At 35.1% G+C, this 22,849-nt stretch overlaps 1 protein-coding gene across 4 annotated transcripts in view; it reads left to right on the top strand.

The window, feature by feature from the left end:
• Positions 1 to 2,564: 2,564 nt before the first annotated feature.
• Positions 2,565 to 22,849, top strand: part of PTBP2 (polypyrimidine tract binding protein 2) — an 85,231-nt gene continuing 64,946 nt past the window's right edge. For 3 of the 4 annotated variants that reach the window (XM_032361054.1, XM_032361052.1, XM_032361051.1), the window contains exons 1-2: positions 2,682 to 2,780; positions 4,465 to 4,495. In XM_032361054.1, coding sequence (XP_032216945.1) covers positions 2,773 to 2,780; positions 4,465 to 4,495 — 39 coding nt within the window. In that variant the 5' untranslated portion in view covers positions 2,682 to 2,772. Of the gene's footprint in view, positions 2,781 to 4,464; positions 4,496 to 22,849 lie in introns of all 4 variants that reach the window. The other variant, XM_032361055.1, reaches the window with a different exon arrangement.

The following is a 22,849-nucleotide window of genomic DNA, read 5'->3' as shown; positions in this document are numbered from 1 at the left end:
TTATGAACAAGATCCTATTTCCCACTTTTATTGCATCCCTATTAGATCTCATTCTGGCTTAGCATACACTGAAATTTAGATTTAATCATTGTTCACATAAGTGTAAATCTCTGTAAAAGGTCAAAACATTTACCACTCAGAAGGGAAAGAACAAATCATTACACTGAAAAAAGATATGGGTATGAAAATAATACTGTACAGGCACTTCACTTTTTATTGCCTTATTTTGTTAGGAATCCATAAACACTAATATAATCCTGTCATATATTACAAAGGTTGGCCATCTGCTAATGTTGAGATTAATAATCTGCCCCATAGTTAACTCATAAAATCATACAAATTTAGATTTGGATGAGGTTTCCGAAATTTATCTATGACATTTTCCCAGATTTATTTCACTAGATACCAGCCAATCTAATTACTTCAGTGACATGTTTAACCTTTGTGAAAATCTCTATATAGATTTATTTATACCAATATTGTTGGCTGTTAAGAATCCAAGAGCTAAATTTGTTACCAGTTTCTTGTCAAGTGAATAATAATAGTTAATAACAAAAATAATAAATATGATTATAGCACCCTTTATTGACTATTTACTATAACCCATCACTGAACTAGAGAGGTGCTTTACATACATTAAGGCATTTCAATTTCACCACCATCTAGAATAAAGGCCCTATTTTTAACCCTATTTTCATTTTTAGTAAAGTAAATCCCATTATTTTCAGTAATGGAAACTTTTTCCTGGAGAGGTTAATGAACATGCCTAATGTCACACAGCTGCTAAATAAAAGAGCTCAAATTTGAATCCAGTTTTTAATCAACGTGCTTTTGTGATATACATTGTTGCATTAGCCTTATTCCTGACTCTATACTATACTTTTGTCCTTTTATCTTATTCCCTCTTACTTGACTTTGTTATTTCATCTAGTATTTTATATGATTTGACTTGTAAAGAATCGTAAATCTCTTCTACTTGGTGATGGGTTTAAATAAGCAAGCATATGACTATTGTTTGTTCATAGTCTTGCACTTTATTAGGAGAAAAAGCAAAGAAAAACGTGTTTTTGTGAATATTGTAACTTCTTTTGGCGCCTACGGACAGGCCTCCCCTCATAAGATAGTTTGTCTTTGCCCATAGATCAATATTGATTGAGTCAATGTGGAGAATACAGAAAATTATGCTAGAGTTCTTGCCCTTTGGGAGCTTACATATTAATTGTTGAAGGAAAATACATGTACAAAATCACAAATAGGTGAAAAGTGATTATTAATGGCATATAAAGGGCCCCTTATGTATTGTTAAGTCAATGGTGAAGGCAAAGGGAAGGTATTGTGGAAATATATATTTTTAAGGATGGCCAATCCCTGAGGTAAGTCAAGAATTTTTAACATTTGTGTGCTTTGAATAGTTCCATAGCAAAATATTTGGACAAGATGCTCTTTAAGGTTTTTCCGCCTTAAAAATAATATAATTTTATGAATTATATAGAAAGTAGCATTTAGTACAGCGAAATTCCAATTAATAAAGGGGTAAGAGTGTTGCATGAAGAATGCACAGGAAAACCAGACTGGACACTGAGAGTAACTGGAGAAATATAGGGAATATTTTTCTTTCTCAGGATTCTAAGTACATTTCTGTTTGTGTTGTGGTTGGGGGTGATGGGTGGAGAAGAGGGCAAATTGCTGGCAAAGTAGTCACCCACTGAGCAAATTTTCCCCAAATGGCTGCTTGTTCAAACTTTGTTGAACCTCTGAAAAACATGTTAAAGAAAAGGTCCAATATGGTATTAGAATTAAAATGGGGACTGAGATACATGGAAAAGGAAGTTCATTTGTGTAGCCCATTTTAACGTTCCTTTCATCTCTAACCAGTGGTGAAGACTGAGGTACCACTCCCATCCCTACTTTCCCTTTGAAGCCCCCAAATGATAGATCCTAACTTACGATAGCATTTTTCGTCCCTACTCTTTATCCCACAGCTCAAGCGGTCTTCTTTTCCATCTAGGGCATTGTGACTATTTCCTACAGGTGCCCACTAATCATCAGCTGAGGTGAGAATCACATTTTTCTCCAGCTGGCGTGGAAGGGTCTGGAAGCAAAAGCCTAGGTTTGGGTCTGATCCCTAATAAACAGTGGTCTCATTGGGGTAAAGGTGTTTTGTTTTTTCTATCTGTTTTTGTTTTAGAGGATGGAGAGGGTCTGCAAATAAAAGATGGCGTAAAAGGAAAAACTATCAAATAGTTTTTCCTCGGCCCGGGTAGGTCGAGGGTAGCCAAGCTGGGACCTGCTTTGGAGAGAAAAGTGGAGGCTGCCTGTGGTAGTCCTCCTAAGGTGCGGTTCAAGGACCACCCTCCCAAGGTGCAGGGCAGTGGGTGTGGAGGGTTGAGAGGTGCACCACCCACGCCTCTCAGGAAAGACATCAGGGCCTTCTCAGTGCAAAACGCAGGAAGCCGCCGCGCTCTACAGCAGCAGGCCGGGGCCCAGAGGGCGGAGGGCGAAGGGCGGAGGGCCCCCAGCGCGCGGCGGCGCGGAGGAAGCGACCGCGGCGGCGCCCACTCCCCCTCGTCCCCGCGCCCCGCCGCTCTCCTCCCGCAGCCGGGCGCCGGCGCGCTCGGGTCTTTCCGCCACCGCCGCTGCCGCGCGCTGCCCTGTGCGCTCCGGCACCTTCGGCAATTTCCGTCAGGCCCTGGCCGCCATTTTCTCGCCGCTTGTGTGTCTCGCTGGCTGCGTGGCTCGGTTCTTGTGAGCGAAGCTTTGTCCGGTTCGGCAATGGACGGGTATGTAATGGGGCCAGCGAGGAGGTGTGTACGAGGGGAGTTGTACGGTTCTTCGGCCGGGTCCGGGGTCGTCCAGAAACCCTCCGGCGGCCCCTCCCTGGGCTTGGCTGCCGTTACCCAACCCCCGCCCCATCGCACACACCCCTCCCTTCGTTTCCCCCGGCGGGCTCTGGTCGAGAAAATGAGAAGAAAGCGGGCTTGTAGACTGGAGAGGCATTGGGGGGATGGCGGGGGCGACGACCTCCGAGGGGGAGCAGGCACCGGCTTGACGGCGGGGGATGGGGCGGGAACCCCAGAACGCCTGGCCCGTCCCTGCCCCCTCTTAGGAGCCATTTCGATCCGTAGCCTGGGACCCGAACCCTGGGTAGCCGTGCCTGTGGAAGCGAGTGTAGTGCCATAGAGGCCTGTGTGGGGATTGCTAGGGGAGAGGAGAGAGGCATCTGTATGCACCCCAGCCATCCCCAGCCTCGCCGGCCTCGCCCGGCCCGCCCTGGCAGGGGGAGATGCCGGTGGCGGGAGCTCGGGGGAAAGCTAAGTGGGAGCCGCTGGGGAAGGGGGGGGGCGGGGAGGGCGTGCGGCGGCGCGAGGAAGGGGGAAGGCAGATGTCATACTCCTTTGTTTTCACTTGAGTCTGGTAGTGGGGGCGGGAGACAGAAAAAATGCCTTTTTGTGGGGGCCTAAGAACATTCAAGGCTTGGCAGAAGGGCCCAGAAATTAAATCATCTTAAAAAATCAAGTGTTTGTGGTCGACATCAGTCACATGGGCAAAGGCCAACAGCCACGGCAGAAACAAGAGCAGAGAAGTCAACACAGGGCCATTTTTTTGTCACTTTGACCAGTTTCCGGAAAAACAAAAACAACTACAAAAAGCAAGACCCGTGCTGCATCTTTGATATCCCGAGTGGAGACAGAATGCTGAGGGACGTGAGGCAAGAGCTTTGGGAAATGATACTGACCCGGGTCTCCCTGGTACTTAATGCTCTACATCTGAAAAGACTCATAGTGATTTAGCTAATTGTTAGAAAAGAGGCACCCTTGAGGGCGAAAATATAGCTGTATTCAGCCCTTCTGGGGGTTGTAAAAACCGTATTATTTAAAGAGCATATTTATTAGAATCAGTGACAACATACGAAGAGCCAAATAAAATTTATTTTGATTAAGTGTTTGGAGTTTAGTGTTTTTAAAAGATATTAAGGATAGACCATATCAAAGTTAACAGAGTAACAAAACTTACATTATCCTAGAGGTTATCTAGAGATTGTTTTCCACATGAAATGTAAATCTAGAGAAGTTCACTATTTCACCAGATAAACATGGAAATTGATGACAGAACTTAGCAGTGGAATTGTTTCCTGATTCTATCAAGATAAAGAGTTGGTTTAAGTTTTAAATTAATAATTTAGGTGTACAAGCCTTGAGTAAATGACATTATAGTGTTTGGGGTTTTGTTCTTTTTGATATTTAAAGGGTTGTTTAAAAAATACAGGAAGTTTAGTGAATTTCATCTCAAGTTTGAAAGTAATTTCTAGAAAACAGTTGAAAATAGTACAGGTGTCACTGACTTGTTTTCCATTTGCATGATGAGTGGATGATTTATGAATGACGAACCACCCTAAAAAGTTTTAGAGTCCAACAGTGATCATTAGAAAAATAATGAGGTTGAAACTATTTTTTTTCTTCACAGAATTGTCACTGAGGTTGCAGTTGGCGTGAAGGTAGGAAAAAATTGGAACTAATGAAAACTGAATTGCTGAATCTGTTGTTACCATTGATGGAAATTTTCAGTTAGCTTTTGAAGTTACAGTTAACAAAAGTGTAAAGTGCTTCGTTGAATTTTAAAAAAGTTGGGTTATATAGTTTATAATCTAGATAGACAGAAACTTAGTTTTTCTAGAAAAGCAGTCTGTGAGAACATTTTAAAAAGTAGTTATGAATGCTGTTTAGGGTTGAAAACGCTATCAGACATGGCTTTTTATGAATATATAAATGATATCCCAGTTTTCTGAGGGAAAATTATGGTTTTAAATGGGTAGATATATGATTTGACCTAAATCATGTAATTTTGTTAATCTAAGATTCTTTTAAACTTTTCATTATGAATACTAAAATATGTATGTCAACAATGAACTACATTAGAAATCAGTTATCTTGATACTTAAACTTGTTTAGGCAATTAGCTTCAAATTAGAGTCAGAAGTTAAAAGCTGGTTTGGCTTTCCATTAAAGGAAAATAGGCCTTATGGTACAGATAATTTGGAATCTTTCCTCACTTTCTGGCCAGGGAAACTACTCCTTTAGACCTTAGTTCTAATGCTTAGGTCTTTTATTTCCTTGAATCCTTGCATATTTTAACAGATTAATATGTTAAAATTTTTGTTGGCAAACCTGTCTACCTTGTTGGGGCATGATCCTTGTGTTCCCTTTTTAAAAATTTTTTCAAACCTGATACGTTCTTACAGGCCTTATACACAAATACTTGTTGATGCAATGACATTTCCCCCTTTCAAGTGTGAGTAGTCTTGAGAGGATGGTGACTATAATATTTTTTGGATTTCTTAAAATTTCATCCACAACAATGTGGTATTCTTTAGAATACTTTAAGAGATATTTTTTTTTTTCTTATTTTCTGTTCTCTGCCTTATAGTGCACTAGATATTTGTCTATACTTTAGTATTTAGGCTTATTTTTTGAGTTCATATTACATAGATTGGGGGAGAAATAGTGAGCTTTTTCGGGGGAAGGTATTCTTATTTGGCAATGATACTTTCTAAGTTGAGGTAGTTGAAGGATTTGAAATCTGGAATAGGCCAAAAGTGCAAAATACAGAATGTATACTTGCCATCCAAATTGGTATCCTCTGGAATTTTGTAAAAGAATGAATGATACAAGTCTGAGTTGCCCACTATTAGTGTGGATTAGGAGAGAAGGAACTCAGACAAGAGGTAAGAAAAATGAGAAAAAGAATTGGATGTCCAGGTATGGTTTATTGGTTTTACCAGTTTTCTTTGTTAGTGGTTCGAGGAGAAGAAAATTGGAAAATGATATGAAAATAATTGCTAACCTTTTTTTTAATCCATTGTTGAACATAAAACTTTGAATAACTGGAGTTTTGTTTTATGAACTTTTCTGAGGTAGTGATTAAGAATTTTTGCTTGGGAGTGAAGCCTGTGTATTAGTAATTAAGTTTTCATATGTTTTTTTTTTTTTTTAAATGTACATGGTTAAAATTCATAGTGGTAAATATTTCTCCCTGAGTTCTAGTCCTGTTTCTCAGGTGTAGTTAATTATGTTAAATTTTTTCTGGTGCATTTTTTTCCTGAAGTATTAATAGTTTGTATATTATCAAACAGTGGTATCCTTGCTTGTTTATGCAGATGAGTTCATACCATGTGTACTGGCTCACATCTTGCCTTTTTAAAAAAATAGCTTTACTGGAGCACTTGGGTGGCTCAGTGGGTTAAGCCTCTGCCTTCAGCTTGGGTCATGGTTTGAGGGTCCTGGGATCGAGGCCCGCATCAGGCTCTGCTTCGTGGGGAGCCTGCTTCCTCCTCTCTCTGTCTGCCTCTCTGCCTACTTGTGATCTCCCTCTCTGTCAAATAAATAAATAAAATCTTTAAGAAAAGAAAAAGATTTAAAAACAACAGCAACAAAAAATGGAGCTTTTAAAAAATAGCTTTATTGAGATAAAATTTGATATAAAATAAACTGCACATATCTAAAGTGTACAATTTTTTGACATGTGAATACACTTAGGAGACCATTACCGCAACAAAGATAATGAGCCCGTGTTAGTATTGTTTGCCCTGCCTTTCCTCAAGCAACCATTGATGTACTTTCTGTCACTACAGGTTAGTTTGCATTTTTAAAAATTTTAAATGAATCAAAATGTACCTTCCCCCCCTTTTTTTTGGTCTTTTTTCCCTCAGTGTAATTATTTTGAGATTTACTTATGTTGTCTGTCAATAGTCCATTACTTTTTCTTGCTTAGTAATACTACATTTTATGGATATACAGCAGTTTGTTTATCCATTCAACTCTTGAACATTTGAGTTGTTTCCAGTTTTTGAATATTGTAAATAATGCTGGCGTGGATATACTTACGAAAGTCTGTGGGAACTTTCATATCTCTTGGGGAAATACCTTTGATTGGAATGGCTGGATCATATGATAGGCATATGCTTTTAACTTTTTAAAGTTTTAAGAAACGGCAGACCATTTTCCAAAGTGGTTGTACTATTTTACATTGCCACCAGTAGGATGTGAGATATCCAGTCCTTCCATATTCTCTCCAATACCTGTGATTGTTTTTGATTGGAGACATTCTGGTAGGTGTGGAGTGGTAAACTCCTTGTGGTTTTAATTTGCATTTCTCTAATATCTGTGATATTGATTATCTTTTCATGTACTTTAAAAAAAAAATTATTTATTTATTTGACAGAGATCACAAGTAGATGGAGAGGCAGGCAAAGAGAGAGAGGAAGAAGCAGGCTCCCTGCTGAGCAGAGAGGCTGATGTGGGGCTCCATCCCAGAACCCTGGGAACATGACCTGAGCTGAAGGCAGAGGCTTTAACCCACTGAGCCACCCAGGCGCCCCTTTTCATGTACTTTTTGCCAGCTGTATATCATCTTGGATGATGTGTCTCTGTATCACTTGCCCACTTTTTGAATTGGGTTACTGTTGAGTTTTAAGAGATCTTCATTCTGGTTATAAGTCCTTAATCAGATACATGGTTAATATTTCCTACTATTTGTGTTAGCTTTCTCAGTAATGCCTTTTAAAGAACAGCAGTTTTCAATTCTAATGAACTGAAGTTTGCCAATTTTATCTTGTAGGTCTCCTGCTTTTGTTGTCATATCTAAGCCATCTTTGCCTAACCCAAGATCACAAGATGTTCTCCTTTGATTTATGATTGAAGTTTTACAGTTTTTGGTTTTGTATTTAAGTTTTTTGAGTTAATTTTTTTTTTTTTTTTTTTTGTAGATTTTATTTCTTTATTTGACAGAGATCACAAGTAGACAAAGTGATAGGCAGCGGGGTTGGGGGGGGGAGCTGAGCAGAGAGCCCCATGTGGGTCTTGATCCCAGGACCCTGAGATCATGACCTAAGTGTAAGGCAAAGGCTTAACCCACTGAGCCACCCAGGTACCCCATTTAATATTTTTTAATATGTGCAAAAATAAGTCAGCATTTTTTGTTTCGGGGTATGGACTTAAACTTTTTCCAGCACCATTTGTTGAAAAGGCTGTCCTTTGTTCATTGAATTGGCTTTGCACCTTTGTCAAAAATCAACTATCTTTGTATGTATCATTCTATTTCTGTACTGTATCCTTTTCTTTTGACCCATTTTTGTCCTTCCAGATGCCTAAAACCTGATGTCTTAATTACTATGATTTTATATTGTCTTGAAATCTAGCAGTCATGGTCCTCTTTGTTCTTTCTCAGAGTTGTTTTGACTCTTCCCATGTCCTTTTGTATATGAGTCAATTTCTACAAAAACGCTTGCTGGGATTTTATTGGAGTTAACTTGAATGTGTAAAGCAGTTTGAGGTAAACTGACATCCTAACAGTCTTGAGTTTTCAAACTCATGAACACAACTCCTCTTTCTCTTTACCTAGATCTTCTTTTAATTTCCTCCAGAAGTGTTTTTAGTGTATAGTTTCTGTACATTTTTGTCAGATTTATCCCTATTTCATGTTTTTTGGTGCTATTGTAAATGGTGATGATTTAAAATTTTCAGTTTCCAGTTGTTACTAGTGTAAAGAAATACAAATATTTTTGCATGTTGTTCTTGTATTCTTTACTCTTGCTAAACTCACTTGTAGATACCGACATTTTTTTTGAAGATATCAGATTTTCGCACGTACTTACCTTTTTCATTTCCTGTCTGGATGCCCTTTTTTCCTGCCTGTGGCATCTTGTGCAGTGCTGAGTAGAAGTGATGAGAGCAAGCATCTTTACTATGTTCCTTATGTCAGGGTGAACCCCTATATGATATTTCTTAAATGTTTGGGGGGGGCACCTGGGTGGCTCAGTGGGTTAAAGCCTCTGCCTTCGGCTCAGGTCATGATCCCAGGATTCTGGGATCGAGCCCCTCATTGGGCTCTCTGCTCAGCAGGGAGCCTGCTTCCTCCTCTCTCTCTGCCTGCTTCCCTGCCTACTTGTGATCTCTGTCTGTCAAATAAATAAATAAAATCTTTAAAAAAAAAAAAAAGTTTGGGGGCAATTCACCAGTGAAATTGTGTGGGCCTGATGTTTGTTTTCTTTGTGGAAGTTTTAAATGATACCTTTATTTAATTAGATATAGGACTATTTGGGTTATCTTTTTCTTCTTAAGTGAGCTTTGATAAATTTGTACCTTCTGTAGAATTAGTCCATTTCATCCAAGTTACTGAATTTATTTGCATAGAGTCATTTATGATACTACCCTTTTATACTCTTGATGTCTGTAGAATCTGTAGTGATGTCACTTCTCTCATTCCTTATACTGATAATTTCTTTTTTTTCCTTGTCACTTTAGCTAGAGATTAATTTGTTAATATTCTCCAAAAATCATCTTTTGGTTTCACTGCGTTTTCTGTTTCCTATTTTATTGATCTGCTGTTTTAGTTTTCTTCTGCTTTCCATTTAGTTCTTTTTCAACTTAGTTATGTTGATGCTGGTATCATTAATATGATACCTCTTCTAATTTAGAGGTTTACTGCTTTGTATTTCCCTTTTAAGTACAACTTTCATGGCATCTCTCAAATTTTGACATGCATACTTTTTATTCAGCTCAAATACATTCTGATATACTTTTGACCCATGTATTATTCAGAAGTATGTTATTTATTTAATTGCCAGATATTTGGAGTTTTCCATAGATGTTCCTGTTACTCTAATTTCATTGTGGCTAGAGAACATATTGTAAGACTTGAATCGTTTGTAAGTTTGTTGAGACTTGTTTTATCACCCAAATATGTAACTTACGTTTTACATGACTTAATAGGGGTGTGTATTCTGCTGTTGGGTAGTGTTCTATAAATATCAATTAGATTAAGTTTATTGATAACGTTGAGGTGATTTCTGTATGGGAGTATCTGTTTCTCCACACCCTTTTGCAATTCTGGGTTTTAGAAAAATTTAGAATGTTAGTTAATTTTAGGCTAAAAGAGTGCTTTTTATAATTTACGTTTTTGAAATGGATGAGATTTGACCTTATATTTCTTGTCCTGTGAACTGCCTCTATATACCTGACCTATCTTAATGTTCATCTTTATTAGATTTCTGTGTAAAAATTGACTGATACCATATTCATTGTAGGTACATTTTCTTCTTTTATTTGAATTTTTTTCCCTAGCTTTGTGCAGTGACGGTATCGTATGCAATGAGGTTTATCCAAGGCACTATTATTGCTAATTGGATTTTTTTTCCTTTGGGTTTCCTCAGGTAGTTTTGGGCATATAGATTTATTTGTATTATTAAGTAGGATAATTTCTTCTTTTTTTTGTGTAGTTTATTTAATCTTAAACATTTTTAGCTTCTTCCATCTTTTAAATAGGATTATAATAGCTTTGAAGATTAAATCTGATTATGTAGAAAAAGTATTTTTCACAACTAGGTCTTCAGTTAATGTTAACTGATTTATACTACATATAGAATATTCAAATTTTTTAGCTTTAGGATATGTTGAAATTTCATTTTTCATTATCTTTATAAATTAGCTGTAGTTACTCAGTTGATTTGAGACTCCTTTTTTGGTTAGCCTAGTGAGAGTATAAAAGGAAGTTTATAAATTTTTAATAAGAGATCTGCATTTCTTTAAAATGGTTTTTTACATTTCTTGTAATTTGTAATTTCAGGGTTTCCTTTCTATACCCTTAACCATTTGCCACTGTGAAATCTTTGCAAAGTAATTGGACTGTTACTTGGAAAACAAAAATTCCTGAAGTGATTGCATAGTAATTCCAGATGATACTCAGTATGGTAAAATGTTAACTTTTTGGATGGCAATTTTAAATAGTGAAATTTGTTCTCTTACTAAATGAACTAAAGGAAGCCTTTAAGACTGGACCATTAATAAAGAATTTAGTGGTTAAAATAAGTTGTTAGCATTTTCCAAGTTGGATTTCACTAGTATTTTGAAAGCACTGTTGTAAAGTGCTGAACTTAACTGTATAAGTTTTGGTATAGCTCTTGAATTTATCAACATTGGCTGTTTAGATAGTTGCAATGAAGTAATGCCAACTGTTACTTGTTAACAATTGAACATAAGTGATTGTTTATAATAGGTATGTTACTGAAAACTTTTATTCAGGATTTTAGATTCTGATGTTTCTTAAAATGCTGTATAGATATTCATGCTTAGGTATTTACATTAGAATTTCCAGTTGCAGACTTTTTTAGTGTGTCTACTAAATGACAACATTGTTAATTTGTAACTCAAAGGCTGAGGGAATATGTGCTAATTGAGGGTAGAGGTATCAACAATAAGTTGTTTTATTGCTCCTCTATCATCAATAGTACATGTTAAGTAGTACATACTCAGTAAATAATTCAGTACTCTTATAATCTTGTAAGCCACTTATCAATAAAAAGATAGACACTAATTTTATTTTACAACTTTCTTCCTTTTAGCTGTAAATATGAAAGAGCTATGTCTTTTAGGACCTCGTGTAGTTGAAGAGATGAGTACCTAACATTTAAGCATGTGCCATATGGCCATGATAGGAGAGATTGGTTTGGTTTGGTAGGATCTGAGTAGAGTTCACAAAAGTAGTGAATTGTGATATATGCATTGTAAATAATATGGGATAGGAGGTAAGTAGTATATGTTGAGGGAATGACATGGCCAAAGTTGTGTTGATGGGCTGGCGCAAATTCACAAACACAGAATAGCTTCTGTAGCAATAGGTTCGTTCGTATAAGGGTTTGTTGTATGGATTTGAGAGAAAAAGAAGATGGCGGTATGTTGTAGAAAGCCTCAAGTGCAGGTTATGAAATTTGTACTTCATCTGGTAAGCACTACTCTGTATACCCTTAAGTTCCCATTCATAAAAGTAGCTCACTATTATGCTGTTTTTGGAATTTGGAGAATGAACTCTGAAGATTGGTTTTGGTATTACATGGAATGCTATGAATTAGAATAATGAGTCTTTGTAAATGTTAATATTTTGATCTCTTATTTGGTCGATTTGTATTGCTAAATTGTAATAGCTTTCTTAGTTTTAGATGTACTGTAGTAGGGGTTAACTTGGCTAAGTAATATTTTTACTTTAGAAGTAATAAAGTGTCACAAAAACTTATGACAGATGAGTGTTTTTGAAGAATGATTCATTTAATATATTGTGAATTTTGAACATAGAAAAAGGCAATAGTTATCATGAACCAATATTTAACCTGTCACTTAGTCCCAATAATCATCAATAAACCATTGGTAAAATTTGTGATATCCACTCTACTCTTCTCTTCCCGTAGTATTTTGAGACAAGTTGCAAATACTGTATTTTCATTATTACTGTTATTTTTTTTTAAAGAGAGAGAGTGCTTCAGCAGGTGGGGAAGGGCATAGGATAAGGAAGGGGAGAGGAAGACTCTTAAGCATGGAGCCTGACATGGGACTTGATTTCATGACCCTGAGATCATAACCTGAACTGAAATCAAGAGTCAGATTCTTAACTGACTGAGCCACCCAGGCACCCCGTATTACTTTATTTGTAAATGTTTTGGTGTGTCTCTAAAAGGAAAGGACTCTCTCTTTCTCTCCTGTTTCCTTTTTTAAAAAAATATAATCACAATACTGTTAATTCCTTGATGTTATCAAGTTCCAATTCTATGTTAAAATTTTACTTGACTCATGAAAGTCAGTATTTTTGCAGGTTTTTTTTTTTTTTTTAGTGGGAGGGGAAGATCAGGATCAAGTAAGATGAACACATTCAGTATATTGATACGCCTGTTTTATTTTTTTTAATCTGCAAATTCTCCTTTCACCCCTTTGGGTTTTCTGGTTTTCTTTTGTTTTACATTGCATTTTATTTTCGAAGAAAACTTGTTGGTTCCACAGAGTTGCCCCAGTCTGCATCTACTGATTGTGTTCTGATGTTGTAATTTAAAATGCTCATGTATCGTGGGTGTTGGATCTAGAGACTATCATATTCTCTTTTTGCTTGTTTTTTGGTAATATTTCATAAGCTGTGGTATGTTTTTTCATTAGAAGACATGTGTTGCATGATGTGTGTGTGCGTGTGTGTGTATGTATAGTGTTATTCCCAGTAATATTTCTTGTAATAACTTCTTTCTCCTTGTTTGTGGTCAGCATAGTCTGTGCGCGGTAAACATCTGTTCATCAGTTCTCTTAAAGAATGTGTAAAAGAAGTGTATCTTAAAGTTCACTTATAATTTGTATAATAGAAGCACAATATTTAATGTAAATTGAAGTTACTGATGGTGGACAAGAATGTTTTTTCAATGGAGGTTTTGTCAAGTTAAGAACATGTGATCTAGAATTTGCTAGTAAGCTAGGTTTTGGCCTCTATAACATTGAAGGTAATCTCTAAGCTTTAGTTTAACAAATTTTTAAATGGTTTTAATTTAATAGGACCTACCTCAAAAGTTATTTTGAAGATGAGATAACATAAAATTTAGCACAGAAGGGCACATAAGTGCTCAAATGATGATCATGATTGTTACTATAGTTCTTTATATACCTTATTTGGAAGATGCACCACCTCTGGATGCCAAATAATATAAATTTTTTACATAGCTATTAGACATAATTTTTTTTCTAAAGTTAAATTTTTTAAATTGAAGTGTAGTTAACATATAGTATTAATTTCAAGTGTACATCATTTAAAAAATAGTTTATTATAATTATTAATTTTTTTAAATAATATCTGTGCCTAGTGTGGGACTGAAACACATGATTCCATAATGAAGAGTCACATGCCCCTTTCACTGAGCCAGCCAGGTGCCCTCTCAAGTGTACATTTTAAATTTTTAAGAGAACCTGGAGTCTGTGTTAAAGAGATAACACTCAGATAACACTAAAGAGAGAATTGGTTTACTGAAAGATAAAAATTACTTGATTTAACAAAGAGCAACAAAAAGATGAAAATAGTTGAGGGGTTAAAAGATACAGAGGAAAGAAAGAGGAATTCTAACAAGTATCTAATTAGAGTACCAGAAAGAGAAAGTAAAGATTGCAAAGAGAAGCAGAATATGAAAGTTTAAAATAGAAGAGTCCTAATTTTCCGGAATTGATGAGCTTTATGCATTTTTAGGTTTAGGAAGCATAAGAAAACTTAAGACCCATCATAGTTAAAGAGCAGACCATCAGACCCAGAGCTCTTTAAAGCAGCCATAGAAAAATCAGATTTCTTAAGAAAGAATAAAAACTGGAAAGACACAAAATGCTGCTTCAACATAAGGGTGCAGAAGATAGTGAAATAGTATCTTCAAGGTGTTGAATAAAAATAACTACCTATTCTATAATCAGCTTGATTATCACTTAGAAAAACAAAATAGGGGTGCCTGGGTGGCTCAGTGGGTTAAAGCCTCTGCCTTCGGTTCAGGTCATGGTCCCAGGGTCCTGGGATTGAGCCCCACATCGGGCTCTCTGCTCAGCAGGAAGTCAGCTTCCTCCTCTCTCTCTCTGCCTGCCTCTCTGCCTGCTTGTGATCTCTCTCTGTCAAACAAATAAATAAAATCTTTAAAGAAAAAAAAAAGAAAAAATAGTGACATTGTCAGAAATACATCAAGCACCTCCTCTCTGTCAAGAAAAGCAATTGGGGAAATTGATCAGCAGACCCACTGAAGAATTTCTAGAGGTTGTACTTTAGAAAGTAGGTCGATGACTCCGGAAAGGAGGTTTTGAGGTGGGAGAAGTAAGGTTAACCAAGAAATTGGTAGGACTGTGGGTAAATTTAATTGCAGTATAAGAAAGTAATGGCATTGATTGATTTGGATTTTAAAAAATAGGACTAAAAATATTATATCATAATAACACAAAAGGGAGTATCAAGTAGCTGATGTTTTAAGTTCTGGCATTGTAGTATTGTTTTGAGCTGTGTTGTCCATTATAGTAGCAACTAGTCATATATGATTATTGAGCACTTGATGTGTGACTAGTCTAAACTAATCTCCAGTTGTAAAATGCACATAAATTTCCAAAACTTAGTATGATAAAAAAGAATGTAATTTTTATACCTATTACATATTGACAATATTTTGAATTAAATATCATTTGTATCCTTTTTACTTTCTAAAATATGGCTATTACAACATTTGTAAGATCTTAAGTGTTGCTCATCTTACATTTCTTTTGGACATTACGAGTCTGGAGGATGGAAATTTCAAGTCCAAAGTGAATCAGTTAAGTTTACATTTTAAAATTGTAAGGGTCAGCATAGTAAAAACAGGGATAAGGGCATATAACTTCTAAGATAATTGGAGGATGGAGGTGACTAAAATTAAAGACATCCAAAAGAAGTTGGGGGAATAAAGGGAAAATAATAGGATGCAAAGTGAATTCATTTTAATTGTATTAAAGGTTCTGTGGAGGATTCCTTTGAAAATGTAGAATTTTGGAGGGCATAGAGTTGGGTCTCATTTAACCCTGATTATCTCCCAAAGTCTCCATTTTCCAGATACCATGACATTGGGAGTTAAAACTTCAGCATGTGAATTTTAGGCATCATTAACGTTCAGTTCATTGCATCCTCTATATACTTTCCCTCTGTTTTTACCTTAGGTAACCATTATCTTGAATTTGGTGTTTACCTTTCCTGTGTATACTTTCCCTGTGTGTGTTGTTTATCTTTTTGTATATTAAGCAATATATGGTTTTGTTTTACATGTTTAGCTTATGTCTGGGCCACATACTGTGTGTATTCTGTAACTTGTCCTTTCCGTTTAGTATTATTTTTACTTTTTAACCTAATCTTATATGTGGCTCTGATTCATTCGCTTTCATTGCCATTTGGTATGTGATTATGAGTGTACCATTACCCTATTGATAAATACTGAGGTTGTTTCTAAATTTTTCCTGTTACAAATTGTGAGTATTTTTGTGCATATTATCAATAATTGTTACTATTCAAGTTTCTCTGGAGGTGGAATCACTGGATTATAGTGTGTGTCTATTTTCAATTTAGTTACATGTTGCATTTCTAAGTGGTTGTACTAATTGATACTCTACTAGCAGTGTATGAGAAATTGTTTCTGCACATCTTTTCTGGTAATTGACATTGTTGGACTTTTTAATTGTCCGTCTAAGGAACAAGTTAATGGTGTCTTGTTTAAGCTTGAATTCCCTGAGTATGAATGATACATTTTCTTAGTTTATAGGCCACTAATGTTTTTACTCTGTTAAATACCTGTTTATACAGTCAGTCCATTTTCTTTTTAATGTAATTTTTAGTCTTTTTCCTGGGAGTTTTTATATATTGTGGATACTAAAGCCAGGTTGCTTACATATACTGTAATTAACTCATGTCTGTGGCTTGTTTTTTGTTTTTTTGTTTTTTTAATTGATGAATAGAATTTGGAAATTTTAACATCACATTTATGTTTTGGTTTTAAGAAATTTTTCTTTAACTTGGGTTCTTACATACAGTGACTTTATTTTGAATGTTTTTTGAAATTTTTGGTTTTCACATTTAAGGCCTCAGTCTACCTGGAATTTAATTTTTGTATAGTGTATTATCAAGGTTTAAATGATTTTTTTTTCCCTTATGGGTAACAGATTTAGTATCCACTTAATTGAATAGTTCATGTTTTTTCCCCAGTGATCTGCAGTGTCAGCTCTCAGGTTTCCATACATGTATGGAACTGTTTCTGGACTATCTATTCTGTTTCATTGTTTATTTGTACCATTATGTCTTAATTTACTGAAGCGTCTTGGAATCTTGTGGGGTGAATTTCACAACTTTGTTCTTCAGAATTGTTTTGAAGAACATTTTCTTTATCATGTGTATTTTAAGATCATTTGGCTGAGTTCCATGAAGACTTTGGGTTTCTAGTGTATTGCACTAAGTTTATAAGATAATGGGGGGAGTATTTACATTACCAATACAATAAGATGGCAATACTTGAACTCAAAGGGAGAGACCTATAACATCTCTTTGAAAAATTTAACTCTTTCTTCCATATAACATTTTCTCTAATTATAGAGGTTATGCTTAATGCTTTAGGCAAATAGGAAAATAAATTAAATCAGCAGTGATTTTACCCAAGTTAATCAGCACTATACGTACTTCCATCATTTCCCCTGTGTATTACAAGGATTTTAAGCAGCTTATATGTAAAGGGTGAGGAAAGAGGGATACTTTGACAAATAGTTGAATTTCTTTCAAAGTTAGTGGTTTATTCAGTGTTTTCCTAGAAAATTAGGTTTTACTGGGCTTCAGATTTCTCAGAATTGTATAGCATTTTGTATTGCTGATATTAAACATTTATATTCTGTTTATTTCTCTTGTCAGAGACATTATTTCACTAGTCTGTACAAAGAACCAACTTTTCTATTTTTTTTGTTTCCATAATTCATTAATCTCTGTTTTTATCTTTATTTTTTTGCTTCATGCCAGACTTGTTTTTTAGTCCACTTTAGATCCTGAACTCATTGACTTTCTTGTTTAAAAAATACATTCAAGATGAAGGAAGATTAGGTGATACTTTTGGCAATAAGTTTTTGCTTTTAGAGGTCTCTTTTAAGTTGAGAAATAATCGACATATAATGCTGTTTCACATGTACAGCATAATGATTTGATATATGTGTATGTTATAAAACAATTACCTGGGTAGGTTTAGTTAACTATATGTGGTGATAAATGTATCACCACACATAGTTAAAAAAATTTTTCCTTATAATGAGAATTTTTAAGATTTTACTCTATTAGCTCTTCAACGCATACAATGCAATAAACAGTAACAGCGCTGTTCATTGCGTCTCCAGGATTCATTTATCTTGTAACTGCCAACAAAACATAACTTGTATGTTTCGGCCACCTTCATCCATTTTGTCTATCCTTTACCTCTGGCAACCACCCATTTGTTTTTTGTATATGTGAGTTCAGTGTTTAGTTTTTTGTTTTTGTTTTTTTAAATCAGATTTTACATGTAAGTGAGATCAAACATAACAGTATTTGTCTTTCTCTGACTTAGCGTAATATCCTCAAGGTCCATCCATGTTGTTGTAAATGGTAGGATTTCCTTTTTTTTGTTTAAATGCCTGAATAATATTCCACACCACATTGTCTTTATCCATTCATCCATCGAAGGACATTTAGGTTAGTTTCCATGGCTTGGTTGTAAATTTTGCAGTGAACATGGGGATGCAGGCATCTTTTTTGAGATAGTGATTTCCTCTCCTTCAGGTAAATTCCCAGGAGTGGGATTGCTAGATTGTATAATGATACTTTAACAAAATTCGTGGGTGGGAGGGACCTTTACTGTTTTCCATAGTGGCTGCACCAGTTTACATTCCTACCAGTAGTACACAAGGAATCTCTTTTTTCCACATTCTCACCAATACTTTTTATTTCTTGTCTTTTTGATAATAGCCTTTCTAACAGGTGTGAGGTGGTACTTCATTGTGGTTTTGAATTGCATTACTCTGATGATCTGTCATGTTGAGTACTTTCTTACATACTTATTGGCCATATACCTGTCTTCTTTGGAAAGATGTTTATTCATATCATCTGCCCATTTTTAATTGTTTTACTTTTTTCTGAGTCATATGAGTTCTTTATATTATAATTCTTGAATATTATCAAGTACCATAGTATCCCCTTATTCCCAGGGGGTACATTCTATCCAGTGGATGCCTAAAACTAAATAGTACCTAATTCTATATATATTGAGTTTTTTGCTGTACATGCATACTTGTAAACTTTAACTTACAAATGAGGTACAGTAAGTGATTAGCAACAATAACTAATAAAATAGTACCATTTATAGTTAGGTGAATTTGATCTCTCTCTCTCTCTCTCTCTCTGAGAATGTTTTATTCTACTGTACTTAACTTACCCTTCTTGTGATTCGATAAAATGGTTACGTGATGAGATGAAGTGAGTGAATGACACAGGCATTGTGATGTAGGATTAGGATAGTATTGACCTTCTGACAGTACTACCGAAGAGGGATCATCTGCTTCCAGACTGCAGTTGACCATGTGTACCTGAAATTGTAGATAAAGAGGGGCAATTGTTTATGACTTGGAAATATTTTCTCACATTCTGGAGGTCTTTAGGTTGCCTTTGCTTTTGTGTCAAATCCAAAAAATCATTACCTAGGCTGTGTTAAGGAGCTTATCACCTGTGTTTTTTTCTAGGAGTTTTATGGTTTCAGGTCTTATGTTCAAGTATTTAATCTGTTTTGAGTTAATTTTTGTGTATGGTATGAGGTAGTATTCTAGTTTCATTCTTTTGCATGTAGCTGTTCAGTTTTCCTAGTATCATTTATTGAATAGACTTTGTTTCCCCATTTTATGTTTTTGGCTTCTTTGTCATAAACTAATTGACCCTAAATATGTGGGATTTTTGTTCCACTAATCTGTGTATCTGGTTTTTATGCCAGTACCATCCTATTTTGATTACTAGTTTGAAATCAGGAAGTGCGATGCCTCCGGCTTTCTTGTTCTTTCTCAAAATCACTTCAGCTATATGGGTCCTTTGCAGTTCCATACAAATAGTAGGATTGTGTAGTCTATGTCTGTGAAAAATGCCACTGGAATTTTGATAGGGATTGCATTGAAACTGTAGATTGCTTTGGGTAGTGTGAACATTTTAACAGTATTGATTTTTCTAATCCGTGGGCACAAAATGTCTTTCCATATATTTGTCAGTTTTTTCATTTTAATTTTTTAAACTTCATTTTTAAACATTCAAGATCACATAAAAGTGGTATGACTGGTACAGTAATACACAAATCCTTCCTTTTGGAGAATATTAAAGGAAATCTAGATAATTTCATACCATCCCTAAGTATTTTATTGTGTGTCTCTAACAGATGTAATCTCCTCAGGATGATATTCATACCATTGTTATACTTAAATAAAATATAAAATAGTTTGTTAATATAATCTAATTTCCAGTAGTAGTCCAAATTTCCCAATTGCCTTGAAAATGTCTTTCCCCCCTTTCAAATCAGGAATCAAGGGAAGTCGATATGTTGATTTAGTTAATGTCTTTTTAAAAAAATTTTTTAAAACATTTTTTTAAAGATTTTATTTATTTTTTTGACAGAGATCACAAGTAGGCAGAGAGGCAGGCAGAGAGAGAGAAAGGGAAGCAGCCTCCCCACCGAGCAGAGAGCCCCATGTGGGGCTTGATCCCAGGACTCTGAGATCATGGCCTGAATGTAAGGCAGAGGTTAACCCACTGAGCCACCCAGGTTCCCCTAGTGAATGCCTTTTAAGTCTCTTTATAAAGAGAAACTGGGTCATCTATGTGATTTTCTACTTTGTTGATTTTGGTGATTATACCTCCATGTCATTTGATATGTTCCTCATACCTTATTTCTTGAGCCAGTAAGAACTCGTAACACGGATAGCTTTGATACTTACTTGCTTGAAGTACCATTTCTTGGTCCAGACCCCTATTAGCCATTTCTTTATGAAAATTCTGGTTCCTCTGGGTGGGTAGTGGTCCTTAGAGACCACAGTAATGTGAGAGCAAAGGTGTTAATTGCTGTTAGGTTGTTATTACTTCAAAGCTCTTTTAGTGGACAGAGCTAGTAGTGTTTTGAAGACAAATACTGTGAGCTCATTTGTTATTTTCAGCTTATATTTAACTTTATAATTTTTACTTTTCTGATTTTATATTTGTACCTCTTGTACATTGAATGTTTTTGCTTGCTAATAGTAACAAAATACTGCATATGTATAGTAGTTTTTTTTAAAGGAACATCAGTACTACACTGACATGGTAATTACTGAATATAGTTTGAGGTTTCTTTGCAGTTATTTTTGTCCTAATAGTGTAATTACAGAATTCTGAAGTTTATTGAGAGAATTCTATGTGTAGTTGTACTACCAAGTTCATAGTTAGGTTTAATGGTTTCATTTTGCTTTTGATTTTTAAGGATCCCCCCATTTTTGGCTTAATTTTCCCAAGTGAAAGTAAAACAAACTACATTTATAATGATCCTTAAATTCATGTCTACTCTAATTTGCTGTTTCTATACCATTATATCATTTTCATTAATTTTTGGTTTATACCCTTATGCAATATAAACAAACGTGAACTGCTTCCTACATTCTCCCTCCCATCACCCTAGAGAGAAAGTGGCAGTGTATACAGACTATAACAGCTGTAACTTCCTTTTTAATGGTAAGTGTATCCTGGAAATCATTTCATGGTTATAAATGGAATTTTTTTTTTCCTGGTACCACTGTATAGAAAGTACATGAGTGTCTCTGTTCCCAGTAGCCTGCCCAATTTTTAGAGTATATTGTTCAGTGATTGGGGTTTTGCTAGTCTAACACATGAGATGGCACTTAAATGTATTAATTTGAATTGGTTTTTATTGTAAGCAAGATGAAATGGCTTTTCAGTTTAATCCTTTGCCTATTTTTTTATGGGAGTAATGTCTTTCTAAATTTTCTCAAGTCTGTATTTTAAGTTTATTTGCTCATTTTGATCCAAGTTATTTGGGAACCATTTCAAAATTTCATTTAATCAATCTAAAACAATTGAATTTTTATTTTTCTTTTTCCCCATCAAACAAAATGTCTTATTGTGTTTGAGCAAATATGGTTTGTACAATTTCTTCTTTATGGAATTTATTGAGTTACTAGTTATGTAGCTTATGATCTGCTTTTGTGGCTTTCATGAGTATTTAAATACAAGGATGAATTGCATATAACTGAAACATAACAGCTTGAGAACTTAAAAAACTATGGTACACCAGTATACTAGAATGCGATGAAAATGTTGATAAAATGAAGTATATTTGTAGTGTTGAGTTTTTAAAGAATCTCTAAACTGTTTTGTTAAGTGAAAGGAAGATGGTGTGAAGCAGCATTTGTGGTGTGATTCTCTTCTATGAATATTAGAAACAGATAAGTATAAGTTTTTGAAAAGGAATTATAATAAATTTAATGATTTTTGAGCTGGGGAGAACTTCACATTTTCTAATTTTTTGGACTTGAATTTTCTAAATATTTGGAATTAATTAATTGAATATTACCAATGCTATTGCATATGGTTTGTGTTCTTTTTAATTTCCCTTCTACCCTGCCATGAGTAGTGACTGCCAGGAATTATATTATCCTTTTATATATGAATTTGTCATGTATATGGCAAAAATATATTATTCTGTGTTTTCTTGAGTCTTATGAAAATGGTATGCCCATTTTATGTTTTCTGTGACTTAATTTTTTATTTAACGATGTTTTTAATTATTAGCTATGCTTTTGTAGTTATACAGTATTCATTGCAGTATAGTATTAACCTGTGAAAATACCCTGATGTATTTCTCTTCTTGTTGGAATTCAACTGGCTCATATACCATTTTGACTTAAGAATAGTGCTGCTCTGAACACTTTTGTACCACTTGGTGCATGTCGGCAAGTTTTTTAGAGTATATATCTAAGAATAAATAGTTCTACAATGTGTAGAGTATGTTGAGCTTTTCAAGATAATACTAGATTATTTTTCAAAGTATTGCTCCAATTTATGTTAACAGTATATAAGAGTTCTTGCTGTTTCACATTCTCTTCAGCCCTTGGTCAAGTATTAAATTCATTAATTTTTAAGATTTTAGTGTGTAATATTTTCTTTGGTCTTGCTTTATATTTTCCTCATTATTAGTGAAGTGTTACATTTTATTTTTCCCTCAATATGTTTATGGCCATTAGTGTTTCTACTTTTGTGAAATTTTGTCAAATACCTACTTGTATCTTTGCCTAATAAAAATTTGAATCTAACCAGTTTTGTAGTTTTTTTTTATGTATTATTGTTACTGATTTTCTATTGGTTATATGTGTTGCTAATATTCTCTCCTAGTTGGTAGTTTTCCTTGGCACTACTTAATGCTGTGTTTTGATGAACAAAAGCTGCTAATTTTAATGGATAGAGTTTTAATATGGCTACA

This window comes from Mustela erminea, chromosome 10 (genome assembly GCF_009829155.1).
Source record: "Mustela erminea isolate mMusErm1 chromosome 10, mMusErm1.Pri, whole genome shotgun sequence".
In the NCBI taxonomy this organism is placed as follows: domain Eukaryota; kingdom Metazoa; phylum Chordata; class Mammalia; order Carnivora; family Mustelidae; genus Mustela; species Mustela erminea.
This window is presented reverse-complemented; position numbering and strand designations above follow the sequence as displayed.